The sequence below is a fragment of the Xenopus tropicalis genome, chromosome 3 (genome assembly GCF_000004195.4).
Source record: "Xenopus tropicalis strain Nigerian chromosome 3, UCB_Xtro_10.0, whole genome shotgun sequence".
Taxonomy (NCBI): domain Eukaryota; kingdom Metazoa; phylum Chordata; class Amphibia; order Anura; family Pipidae; genus Xenopus; species Xenopus tropicalis.
This window is the reverse complement of record NC_030679.2, coordinates 140,204,631-140,218,516: the sequence shown is the minus strand read 5'-3', so window position 1 is coordinate 140,218,516 and position 13,886 is coordinate 140,204,631. Positions and strand designations below refer to the sequence as shown.

At 47.2% G+C, this 13,886-nt stretch overlaps 1 protein-coding gene across 2 annotated transcripts; it reads right to left on the bottom strand.

Moving 5' to 3' along the window:
* Positions 1 to 762: 762 nt before the first annotated feature.
* Positions 763 to 13,683, bottom strand: LOC100486093. 2 transcript variants are annotated; one of them, XM_031899442.1, is made up of 2 exons: positions 13,581 to 13,683; positions 763 to 2,358 (listed from the first exon to the last, which is right to left on the bottom strand). In XM_031899442.1, exon 2 carries the CDS (start codon positions 2,015 to 2,017, stop codon positions 977 to 979), a length of 1,041 nt encoding a protein of 346 aa, XP_031755302.1. In that variant the 5' UTR covers positions 2,018 to 2,358; positions 13,581 to 13,683; the 3' UTR covers positions 763 to 976. The 2 variants fall into 2 exon arrangements, with proteins under 2 accessions (XP_031755302.1, XP_012808644.1); XM_012953190.3 differs by lacking the exon at positions 13,581 to 13,683 and adding an exon at positions 7,390 to 7,636.
* Between the last annotated feature and the right edge of the window lie 203 nt (positions 13,684 to 13,886).

The window sequence follows — 13,886 nt, the reverse complement described above, 5'->3', positions numbered from 1 at the left end:
TACTGTACCACACACACACACAGCACCCCTTTATAACTGCTTTTATTGTACCACACACACACACAGCACCCCTTTATAACTGCTCCTACTGTACCACTCACTCACACACACACAGCACCCCCTTTATAACTGCTCCTATTGTACCACACACACACAGCACCCCCCTTATAACTGCTCCAACTGTACCACACACACACACACACACACAGCACCCCCCTTATAACTGCTCCAACTGTACCACACACACACAGCACCCCCCTTATAACTGCTCCAACTGTACCACACACACACAGCACCCCCCTTATAACTGCTCCAACTGTACCACACACACACAGCACCCCCCTTATAACTGCTCCAACTGTACCACACACACACACAGCACCCCCTTTTAACTGCTCCAACTGTACCACACACACACAGCACCCCCCTTATAACTGCTCCAACTGTACCACACACACACACAGCACCCCCTTTTAACTGCTCCAACTGTACCACACACACACACACACACACACACAGCACCCCCTTATAACTGCTCTTATTGTACCACACACACACAGCACCCCTTTATAATTGCTCCTATAGTACCACACAAACAGCACCCCTTTATAATTGCTCCTATAGTACCACACACACACACACACCACCAGATTTATAACTGCTCCTACTGTACCACACACAGCCCCCCTTATAACTGCTCCTATTGTACCACACACAGCACCCCCTTATAACTGCTCTATAACACAATAACAGAACATAGGATATTTCCATGATATTTTATTTTACTATTTACACCGGTTATTTACAGTAACAATTCTGCTCTACCCTCCTCTGCCCCTTGCCCAGCACAGGGTACCAACTGGCATGCCACATTGTCACAGTGATGGGTTATGTCTCTTTAGTTCATGTGACAGCACAGAAGCCAGAGTGCTCTGCTCTCACTGTCTCTTTGGCTTATATGCTTGTTATGATGTCCTTATGCATCTACAGCCAGAGCTTCCATCCCCTCCAGTGCATGACCCCTCTCCACCCCCCAAGTCTCTTGTCCATGGGGTCTGCACTTAAGCCTCAGCTTGTGGGGCAATTTGACTCCAGGTGATGAATCCTGATGAGGTGGGCATTCTGGGGGGCAATATGCAATCACTCCCTCCTCGCTGCCACTCTCCTCGCTCTGATATTCAGATGCAACAGACTTAGGAGAATGGAGTCCCTCTGTGATGCCAACTTCTCCTGCCTTCACCAGATGGTGAGAAGGTGTGGGGTCTGTATGTGCAAATATAGGGGGTCGTATTTGTGAGGGGCTGCATTTACCCTCCATGGAAGTTAGCGTGGCAAAGCTTGGAAGCTCAGAGTCCTTCCTTTGTCTTTGCTGCGGATCCACAGTGAGACCTCCTACCCTGTAGAGGATCACCCCACTTCGTTGTGCCGCCAGTATCTCTGCACTGGGGTTCTTGGAAGGGCACAGGTGGGCAAACTCAGTGTCTGTGGACCTTTCGTCACCATAAGTGACCGGCCCTGGACTGTCCCTTGAGGAATGATCAGAAAGGTCGGAGATGGAACCGCGGGGAGAGTAACCATCAAGTGCAGCACCCCCTCCACTGTCTGCTTCAGAAGAGTCAGAGTTCATACCTAGGTACGCGGAGAAGGATCCATTCCCACCACCACATGTCTCACTATCAGAGTTTGAACGACTCCCAAGACCTTGCCCAGTCTCCAAAAAGGAGGTTGCAGATATAAGTCCAAAGCGTAACTTGAGCTGAAGCAGCTCACTCCGGAGCCTGCCGTTCTCCTCATCCAGGGCCTGTACCCTTCCCTCCAGCACTAGGTCATGGAAGCGTCTCTTCTCGCGGGACCTTTTGGCTGCCTCGTTGTTTTTCCTTCTTTTCTCCCAGTAACAGGCGTCTTTCTTTTCGTCTGAGATAAACTCCCTTTTCCGACGACCACCGCCGGAGCTGGAGCAGAACCTTTCCCTCTGCTCCTCCTCGTCCTGTGGATAAGCAAGAAGTGGAGACTCCATCGTGTCCTGTAGCCTCAGTGGTAGACTTGAAACCTTTTGGAAAAGAAGACTCAGGTGCAGCACAGTCTCTTGAGAGAGTAGTTAGAAGATTTTCTCACTTGTTGAATCCCACCAGGTGGTGTGAGCATTGTATTGAGGCCTCTACAGAGGTGGGACCAATATGGGCTCTCTGGGTAGATAAGTCTTTAGCCCTCTGCAGTAGATGTGTCTGTAGGAATAGCCACACTTGCTGGAAGCCTCTCCCAATGTTAAGCCAAGTGCCGTCTCTCTCTTTCTCTCCTTTCAGGTACTGAGCTCCTGGCTCCGTCTCCAGCAAGTTTTACTCTCACACCTAGACACACCTACAGGGAGAGAGAGAAACAAAAAACATTTAGACTCTGGAAATATGTCCTGTTCTGCTCCTCCGCCCTCTTACATAATGTCACCCTGGCGCCCAGCCATCTCACGTTTGACCTGGTTTATTTTAGAGGCAAATTGCGCTAATTAGTTTGGTAATCTCTCGCACTGTTACATGAGTGTAATCCCTCACGTGTACAAACAGAGCTGGGCCCCCCCAACGTCTAGGCCTGGATCCCCACCGCCAAACAGAACCATAAACATACAATGTTTTTGAGTTATAATGCTCACACCTAAGCTGCTTTTTTTTGAAGGTTGGGCCCCTAATCCGGCCTCATTAGAGGCCCAGTTGTCGGTGTTTAGCTGGACACAGTTGACATTATAATATAATATATAGCTCTGATATTGAAGTGTTTTGGGGGTCCCTACAGAAGAACAACAGCCAATCAGAGATGGAATGATCTATTTTATAGTATCTTTATGGAGGATGCCCAGTCTAACCTCCCCTGACACCTACACAGGCATATTAGCAGCTTTGTCTCTTCAGAACAGAGTTTGTGTAACTACCAACCCCCCCTTTCCGGGGCATATATTACTTGCCCCCAGATACAGAGCTGCCCCTAGCTGTATAGAAATATATGTGTCAGTGTGTTACTATGTGAGCACACACCCTGCCCTCTCCTCCCTCCCTCTCCATGAATCCACGTGCCTCTTCTCCCAGACATGTGAGCAGCCCTCTCACGGCTCAGAAACTAGGTCAGCGTTTAGTAAACAGACCTGCGGGCATCCTGCCAGAGACCCAGTGCCCTGATGCACTGGAAAAATATTCCCTGCCTGACACCCAGCACCCTAATGCACTGGGCACATATAACCTGCCAGAGACCAAGTGTCCTAATATACTGGGCACATATTCCCTGCCAGGGTCCTAGTACCCTGATGCACTGGGAACATATAATAATTCCCAGCTTCCATACATATGTTTAAATGATACATGGCATATGGGACAGTGAATTTGGCACTGTAATAATTCTGTTGTGTGTTCTTGGGGTATTACACATGGAATTGGCACTGTATTTATCCTGCTGTGTGTTCTGGGGTATTATACATGGAATTGGCCCTGTATTTATCCTGCTGTGTGTTCTGGGGTGTTATACATGGAATTGGCACTGTATTTATCCTGCTGTGTGTTCTGGGGTATTATACATGGAATTGGCACTGTATTTATCCTGCTGTGGGTTCTGGGGTATTATACATGGAATTGGCACTGTATTTATCCTGCTGTGTGTTCTGGGGTATTATACATGGAATTGGCACTGTATTTATCCTGCTGTGGGTTCAGGGGTATTATACATGGAAGTGGCACTGTATTTATCCAGCTGTGGGTTCAGGGGTATTATACATGGAATTGGCACTGTATTTATCCTGCTGTGTGTTCTGGGGTATTATACATGGAATTGGCACTGTATTTATCCTGCTGTGGGTTCTGGGGTATTATACATGGAATTGGCCCTGTATTTATCCTGCTGTGTGTTCTGGGGTATTATACATGGAATTGGCACTGTATTTATCCTGCTGTGGGTTCTGGGGTATTATACATGGAAATGGCACTGTATTTATCTTGCTGTGGGTTCTGGGGTATTATACATGGAATTGGCACTGTATTTATCCTGCTGTGGGTTCAGGGGTATTATACATGGAATTGGCACTGTATTTATCCAGCTGTGGGTTCAGGGGTATTATACATGGAATTGGCCCTGTATTTATCCTGCTGTGTGTTCTGGGGTATTATACATGGAATTGGCACTGTATTTATCCTGCTGTGGGTTCAGGGGTATTATACATGGAATTGACACTGTATTTATCCTGCCGTGGGTTCTGGGGTATTATACATGGAAATGGCACTGTATTTATCCTGCTGTGGGTTCTGGGGTATTATACATGGAATTGACACTGTATTTATCCTGCCGTGGGTTCTGGGGTATTATACATGGAATTGACACTGTATTTATCCTGCCGTGGGTTCTGGGGTATTATACATGGAATTGACACTGTATTTATCCTGCCGTGGGTTCTGGGGTATTATACATGGAAATGGCACTGTATTTATCCTGCTGTGGGTTCTAGGGTATTATACATGGAAATGGCACTGTATTTATCTTGCTGTGGGTTCTGGGGTATTATACATGGAATTGGCACTGTATTTATCCTGCTGTGGGTTCTGGGGTATTATACATGGAATTGGCACTGTATTTATCCTGCTGTGGGTTCAGGGGTATTATACATGGAATTGGCACTGTATTTATCCAGCTGTGGGTTCAGGGGTATTATACATGGAATTGGCCCTGTATTTATCCTGCTGTGTGTTCTGGGGTATTATACATGGAATTGGCACTGTATTTATCCTGCTGTGGGTTCAGGGGTATTATACATGGAATTGACACTGTATTTATCCTGCCGTGGGTTCTGGGGTATTATACATGGAAATGGCACTGTATTTATCTTGCTGTGGGTTCTGGGGTATTATACATGGAATTGGCACTGTATTTATCCTGCTGTGGGTTCAGGGGTATTATACATGGAATTGGCACTGTATTTATCCTGCTGTGGGTTCTGGGGTATTATACATGGAAATGGCACTGTATTTATCTTGCTGTGGGTTCTGGGGTATTATACATGGAATTGGCACTGTATTTATCCTGCTGTGGGTTCTGGGGTATTATACATGGAATTGGCACTGTATTTATCCTGCTGTGTGTTCTGGGGTATTATACATGGAATTGGCACTGTATTTATCCTGCTGTGGGTTCAGGGGTATTATACATGGAATTGGCACTGTATTTATCCTGCTGTGGGTTCTGGGGTATTATACATGGAATTGGCAGTGTATTTATCCTGCTGTGAGTTCTGGGGTATTATACATGGAATTGGCACTGTATTTATCTTGCTGTGGGTTCAGGGGTATTATACATGGAATTGGCACTGTATTTATCCTGCTGTGTGTTCTGGGGTATTATACATGGAATTGGCCCTGTATTTATCCTGCTGTGTGTTCTGGGGTATTATACATGGAATTGGCACTGTATTTATCCTGCTGTGGGTTCTGGGGGTATTATACATGGAATTGGCACTGTATTTATCTTGCTGTGGGTTCAGGGGTATTATACATGGAATTGGCACTGTATTTATCCTGCTGTGTGTTCTGGGGTATTATACATGGAATTGGCACTGTATTTATCCTGCTGTGTGTTCTGGGGTATTATACATGGAATTGGCACTGTATTTATCCTGCTGTGGGTTCAGGGGTATTATACATGGAATTGGCACTGTATTTATCCTGCTGTGGGTTCAGGGGTATTATACTGGCATACTATGAAGGAATCTGTGTAGAATATATATATATTATTTAATTAACAACATTCATTGGTTTTTTAACTTACAATTTCTAAATGGGGGGGGGGGGGTGTCCTTTAGAAAATATTGGGCTAAGTGTGTGTATATATATATATATATATATATATATATATATATATATATATATATATATATATATATTTATATAGTGACAGCACCACTCATTACTCTATTGGACTACAAAGCAAGGGAACTGATGCAAAGTCAGAATACAGTCATACGCTGGTTAAACCGAAACCTTGGAAATCTACGCTCTGGCACAGCGATGGGTATTGGGCAACCAGAAGAATGCAGTTACTATGAGTTATTTGCCATGAGAAACAGTGAAAGGGGAATGAGGTGGAGGAAGTTTTAGGCTGCACGTGTCTGTTATTTACACGTGAATGTCTTTCCCTTTAAGTCACATCATCAGGAAGTTCAGGCTACAGATACAATTTGGGAAATCATCTAACATGTTCAGCACTCACCTAACTAAGAATATTTGTACCCCTCCGTATATTAGAGTGTAAGCTCTGCAGGGCAGGATTCCCTTCTCCCAATGGTTCCCTCTCCCTGTATTGTATCTGTGCCCCTCTGTATATTAGAGTGTAAGCTCTGCAGGGCAGGATTCCCTTCTCCCAATGGTTCCCTCTCCCTGTATTGTATCTGTGTCCCTCTGTATATTAGAGTGTAAGCTCTGCAGGGCAGGATTCCCTTCTCCCAATGGTTCCCTCTCCCTGTATTGTATCTGTGTCCCTCTGTATATTAGAGTGTAAGTTCTGCAGGGCAGGATTCCCTTCTCCCAATGGTTCCCTCTCCCTGTATTGTATCTGTGTCCCTCTGTATATTAGAGTGTAAGCTCTGCAGGGCAGGATTCCCTTCTCCCAATGGTTCCCTCTCCCTGTATTGTATCTGTGTCCCTCTGTATATTAGAGTGTAAGCTCTGCAGGGCAGGATTCCCTTCTCCCAATGGTTCCCTCTCCCTGTATTGTATCTGTGCCCCTCTGTATATTAGAGTGTAAGCTCTGCAGGGCAGGATTCCCTTCTCCCAATGGTTCCCTCTCCCTGTATTGTATCTGTGCCCCTCTGTATATTAGAGTGTAAGCTCTGCAGGGCAGGATTCCCTTCTCCCAATGGTTCCCTCTCCCTGTATTGTATCTGTGTCCCTCTGTATATTAGAGTGTAAGCTCTGCAGGGCAGGATTCCCTTCTCCCAATGGTTCCCTCTCCCTGTATTGTATCTGTGCCCCTCTGTATATTAGAGTGTAAGCTCTGCAGGGCAGGATTCCCTTCTCCCAATGGTTCCCTCTCCCTGTATTGTATCTGTGTCCCTCTGTATATTAGAGTGTAAGCTCTGCAGGGCAGGATTCCCTTCTCCCAATGGTTCCCTCTCCCTGTATTGTATCTGTGTCCCTCTGTATATTAGAGTGTAAGCTCTACAGGACAGAGAGACCCAGTGTGGGGAGGGCAGATAGAGTGGATAGAGACAATAAGGGCAGGGCAGTAGACATTCAGGCTATAGATAGATACAGATATACAGAGTATCCCCAGTATAAACACCCTGACACAGACACACAATTATCTCATACATAATAAATGCAGTGAGTCCCACACCCACAGATAATGAGCGGTGCTGGCAGTGCCTACCTGTCCGACGGGCACATTCCCTTCTCTTTGTCCCCCTGTCCGTGTGTCTGTGCTGCACTTTGTTTATTCCTGCCGCTCTCGCTCTGGGTCTCCCCTCGTCTTCCTCCTCCTGCCTATAGGTTCTACTCCGGCACCACTCCCCTCTCTCTCTCTCTCTCTCTCTCTCTATGTGAGAATGTGTGTTAGTGGGTCAGACATTGCATAACCCGACGTCACAATCCGTGTGAGTGTGTGTGTTAGTGTGTGTGTGAGTGTGTGTGTGTGTGGGGAGGGGGGGGGGAGAGGAGGGACTAACTGGAGGGAGAGCGAGGGGCTGGGGAGGAGAGAACAGGGAATGGAGACAAAGAAGGGATAGAGGTGAAGGTAACATTATCCTTAGTGCTGATGGCCCTGAAAATGGGGCTCTAGGTCTAGGATGCAGCCTACAGGTGTTAGCAAACATTTCCCAGAATTCCTCCAACACCATCTTGCCTTACTATACACACTATCCCATAGTTACACCCACGGTTGCCATAGGGAAACCTGGGGCCCAGTCTGCCCACCTGCTCACACCCCTGGACCACTCAGTCCTGACTGACTCAAACCCTGCCCCCAATCCTATCAAGCCACACCCCTTTTCCAGGAGCTAATCCCCTTTATGACAGTTTGACTGGTCCCTGACAGGACTCCTGCCTAATGGTGGCCCTGGTTACAGGCCCATTCCCCTCATACACCTGATCCTCTTGTGTGTGTGTGTGAATGTGATAGGGACTTAGATTGTAAGCTCTGCAGGGCAGGGACTGATGGGAATGGTGAGAAGGAACCATTGGAAGAAGGGAATCCTGCCCTGCAGAGCTTACACTCTAATATACAGAGGGACACAGATACAATACAGGGAGAGGGAACCATTGGGAGAAGGGAATCCTGCCCTGCAGAGCTTACACTCTAATATACAGAGGGGCACAGATACAATACAGGGAGAGGGAACCATTGGGAGAAGGGAATCCTGCCCTGCAGAGCTTACACTCTAATATACAGAGGGACACAGATACAATACGGGGAGAGGGAACCATTGGGAGAAGGGAATCCTGCCCTGCAGAGCTTACACTCTAATATACAGAGGGACACAGATACAATACAGGGAGAGGGAACCATTGGGAGAAGGGAATCCTGCCCTGCAGAGCTTACACTCTAATATACAGAGAGACACAGATACAATACAGGGAGAGGGAATCATTGGGAGAAGGGAATCCTGCCCTGCAGAGCTTACACTCTAATATACAGAGGGACACAGATACAATACAGGGAGAGGGAACCATTGGGAGAAGGGAACCCTGCCCTGCAGAGCTTACACTCTAATATACAGAGGGACACAGATACAATACAGGGAGAGGGAACCATTGGGAGAAGGGAATCCTGCCCTGCAGAGCTTACACTCTAATATACAGAGGGACACAGATACAATACAGGGAGAGGGAACCATTGGGAGAAGGGAATCCTGCCCTGCAGAGCTTACACTCTAATATACAGAGGGGCACAGATACAATACAGGGAGAGGGAACCATTGGGAGAAGGGAATCCTGCCCTGCAGAGCTTACACTCTAATATACAGAGGGACACAGATACAATACAGGGAGAGGGAACCATTGGGAGAAGGGAATCCTGCCCTGCAGAGCTTACACTCTAATATACAGAGGGGCACAGATACAATACAGGGAGAGGGAACCATTGGGAGAAGGGAATCCTGCCCTGCAGAGCTTACACTCTAATATACAGAGGGACACAGATACAATACGGGGGGGGATAGAGAGGGGCTGTGCCCCAGTACAGTGAGTCTATTCCTGGCTGAGAGATGATCGGGCCGGTTCTGATGTTGCAGCACTTGACTCTGTCACACGCATGACCTGGATTTAGAAATGTAGGTCAGGATGTTGCTGGAGTTATGAAGGCGCCTATTGAATATAATAGGAGAGTCTGCGCTCATGCGAGTGTGAGTGTCGGGGAGGGGAGGGACGGATGAGCAGAACATGAAAAATAATGTTGGAGAATAATCTCCCCAGAGCAACCCTGTCCTGCCCGACTCTCTTCCTAGTTTGGGGGCTGGAGTCCGGCAAAGGCTGGCAGGGTGCATGCTGGGTATCAGGAGCGGGTAGTGACATGTGTATATATATATACTGTATATATATAGCCCCCAGCTTCTCCCCTATAGGGGACTGGTGAATTAAGCACTGAAATCTCTCTCCTGTACAATAAGTTCCTTTTTAGTTATTTCCTTTTCAGTTCAGCTGCTCTCCTATTTGGAGTTTCAGCAGCTATTTAGTTGCTAGGGCCCAAATTACCTTAGCAAACAGGGTGTATTTGAATGAAAGACTTTTATATGAATAGGAAAGGGCCTGAATAGAAAAATAAGTCATATAAAGTAACAGTAACGATAAAACTGGAGCCTCACAGAGCAATAGTTTTTTCACTGCTGGGATCAGTGACCCCCCCATTGAAATACTGGAAAGAGTTAGAAGAAGAAGGCAAATAATTCAAAAGCGAAAACAAATAATGAAGACCAATTGAAAACTTGCTTAGAATTGGCCATTCTATAACATATTGTAAACATATTGTAAAGCTATTCTCATACCTCATATTCTCATAAAGCTATTCTCATATTCTACACTGTATTAAACATGCGCCAGACTAGACTCAAGCTAACAATTCAGGGTTACTGTTCCCTCACTTCACATGTCAGACTTGCAGGGTTACTGCTCCCTCGTTTCACATGTCAGACTTGCAGGGTTACTGTTCCCTCACTTCACATGTCAGATTTGCAGGGTTACTGCTCCCTCGTTTCACATGTCAGACTTGCAGGGTTACTGCTCCCTCGTTTCACATGTCAGACTTGCAGGGTTACTGTTCCCTCACTTCACATGTCAGACTTGCAGGGTTACTGTTCCCTCACTTCACATGTCAGACTTGCAGGGTTACTTTTCCCTCACTTCACATGTCAAACTTGCGGGGTTATTGTTCCCACGCTTCAAATATCAGACTTGCAGGGTTATTGCTCCCATGCTTCACATGCTAGACTTGCAGGGTTACTGTACCCTCATTTCACATCAAACTTGCAGGGTTATTGCTTCCATACTTCATATATCAGACTTGCAGGGTTACTGTTCCCTCACTTCACATGTCAAACTTGCAGGGTTATTGTTCCCATGCTTCATATATCAGACTTGCAGGGTTACTGTTCCCATGCGTCACATGCCAGACGTGCAGGGTTGTTGCTTCTAAGTGTCACGTCAGACTTGCAGGGTTAGTTTTCCCTTACTTTACATGTCAGACTTGCAGGGTTACTGTTCCCTCACTTCACATGTCAGACTTGCAGGGTTACTGTTCTCTCACTTCACATGTCAGACTTGCAGGGTTACTGTTCCCTCACTTCACATGTCAGACTTGCAGGGTTACTGTTCCCTCATTTCACGTCAAACTTGTAGGGTTATTGCTTCCATGCATCATATATCAGACTTGCAGGGTTACTGTTCCCTCACTTCACATGTCAAACTTGCAGGGTTATTGTTCCTACGCTTCAAATATCAGACTTGCAGGGTTATTGCTCCCATGCTTCACATGCCAGACGTGCAGGGTTACTGTTCCCTCATTTCACATCAAACTTGCAGGGTTATTGCTTCCATGCTTCATATATCAGACTTGCAGGGTTACTGTTCCCTCACTTCCCATGTCAGACTTGCAGAGTTACTGTTCCCTCACTTCACATGTCAAACTTGCAGGGTTATTGTTCTCACGCTTCAAATATCAGACTTGCAGGGTTACTGTTCCCATGCTTCACATGCTAGACGTGCAGGGTTGTTGCTCCCAAGTGTCTCGTCAGACTTGCAGGGTTAGTTTTCCCTTACTTTACATGTCAGACTTTCAGGGTTACTGTTCCCTCACTTCCCATGTCAGACTTGCAGGGTTACTGTTCCCTCACTTCCCATGTCAGACTTGCAGGGTTACTGTTCCCTCACTTCACATGTCAGACTTGCAGGGTTACTGTTCCCTCACTTCACATGTCAGACTTGCAGGGTTACTGTTCCCTCACTTCACATGTCAGACTTGCAGGGTTGTTGCTTCCACGTGTCACGTCAGACTTGCAGGGTTATTGCTCCCACGCTTCATACATGTCAGACTTGCAGGGTTACTGTTCCCTTACTTTACATGTCAGACTTGCAGGGTTACTGTTCCCTTACTTTACATGTCAGACTTGCAGGGTTACTGTTGGGCTCCATACAGGGCAATAGAAAGTATGAGAAGATATAATGTGCTAAGTGCTTTCCATCTGGGTCAGAAACTTGGTCAGATTGGACCAGATGAATGGTGCCCCCTTTTTACTTGCTCCTCAGGCAATGCTAACCCCCCCCGCCGTATCCCACAGGACTGCACTATGTCCCATCAGAAATGAATGGCGACCTGGCGCCCTGTTGGTTGGGCAGTAAGGCAGTTTTAGCGCCCAGTGCCCACCCCACACCCTGTTGCCATCACTTGCAGCCCCCCCAATGCCCTAGTGGCCACAACTGCACTTACACTCTGGCCAAACTGACCCAATGTGGGCTCCCGTGGGCCATATTAGTTCTACAGAGCGCTGTCAGATTTACAGAGGAGACAGTAATGCGCGTCTCATGAAACCCTCTCGGCTCACACTGATTCCATTGTTCTGCCTGCACTCTAATCTCTCCAAACGCTCTAGGAATCGGGCAACAATGTAAATACGGGGCTGAATATTAACCACTTCCTCCCTGCCGCTTACTGAATTAGACTTGCCCTCGGCTGAAGTGGGGAAATAGGGATCTCTCCCTGCCACCCCCATAGGCAGGATATGGTTCAACCCAGTTGCCTCTTACAAGTGGGAGACCGGGGAGCCCATGTCAGCTGGAGGGGGGCTGGCATTGCATTCATTACAGTGCACCCCAGAAGGCTCATACAGTCCCTGTTGGGGATATCTGGATAGTAGACCACAGGAAGGAAGTGGGGGTACAACGGCATTGGGGGTAACAGTTCAGCAACCCCCCCCCAATAGAAGTCTAAGGTCATGAAGAAATGAAAATGCCTTTAAAGGGGAACTCTGCCTAAATGAAAGTAAGCTATTTTTGCACAGATGTGTAATAGCTAAAGGTAGCCTGTGTGTGGGCACCTTAAGGCCCCCGGGTGGGAGGCGGCGGGGCATACCACTGACAGATACAGGGGGCAATAAAGACAAAGGCATTATACATAGTATGGATACCAAGCCACATGGATAATTCCATTCTCATTTCTCTGTGTGTGTCTGGGTGTTACTGGAGCTTTAAAGCAAATTGGAATGTGATGAAACTGTGCCGTGGCCCATATCCCGCCCCCCCCGGCAGCCCAGAGACCTAGTAACCTACTTCTGAATGGCGACGCTATTACGCCCGGCTACGGACTGATGGCAATTGCCAGGTCTGTGCCATAAAGGCAAACTGGTTTGTCTCCTCCTTGTCCCTAGGGATACGGGCGCTCTGCAAATTGCCCAATCTCCCGTTTAAAGGGGAAATATGCCTTGTTTCATATGGGATTGCTCTATCAACTGCTTTTGATTCAACATCATAACTAAGGCTATGAAGTTATGGGGCTCCCATGCTGCTTAGCTGGCAGATAGGGTTGGCAGATTGAATCTACATCCAGCGGGGTTAATTTAGCAATTAATAGAGATGCATGCTGCAGGCTGAACCGATTTATGTGCAGCCACGCAAGATGCATCTAAATGAATTGTTACCTAGCCATGCAGGATATGGATTCAGTATGTGGCTGGTATTAAAGGGGTGAGGTGGCACCCCCACTGGCAAGCCCCCCCCCCCCAGCACACTGCCCAGCTAGCCCTAATGAGAACTACCCCTTGGCTGGTATAACAAATGTGTAATGACCTTTGGTTCTGCCCCATTTCCTACCCTTTTTGGCCTAAGACCCCAAGAACCCAGCCTTCAGCACCAGCAGTCAACTCCATAGCTCCGCCCCTTCTCATCAGTGGCCCAAATTTACAAATACTGGCCAAGTACTGACCCACCTAACCACACCCAGTCTGCAATAAACCCCACCCACTCCACTGCAAGCTTTAACCATTTCAGGACTTGGAAAACCAAGTCCCCCACAGGGACTGGACTTGGACCAGACTGGACTCCTTGCCCTGAAATTGCCCTTAGGGCAAGCAGCCTCACCATTTAGGCTTGGGATTGGCACTTGAGGCAGATATTCTGGAAACTCTGGCCGAATGGCTGATAGAAGATGCAGTTTGTACCCCAGTTATCAGGACATGACAGTAATGAGGCGCCCTGAGCGAAATTCTGAAAATAACTGACATACTGAGAATGGTGTTGGGCCGGAATGTGTATGGGGAGAGAGCGCCCTCTGCTGCTCACTCTCAGTATGGTCCCATTATAGCGCAGCCCGAGTTTTGCAAGAATCGTGTCACGAAACCCACACGGACACTTAGGGTATAAATGTGGCCTTGTTGGTACAAGAGA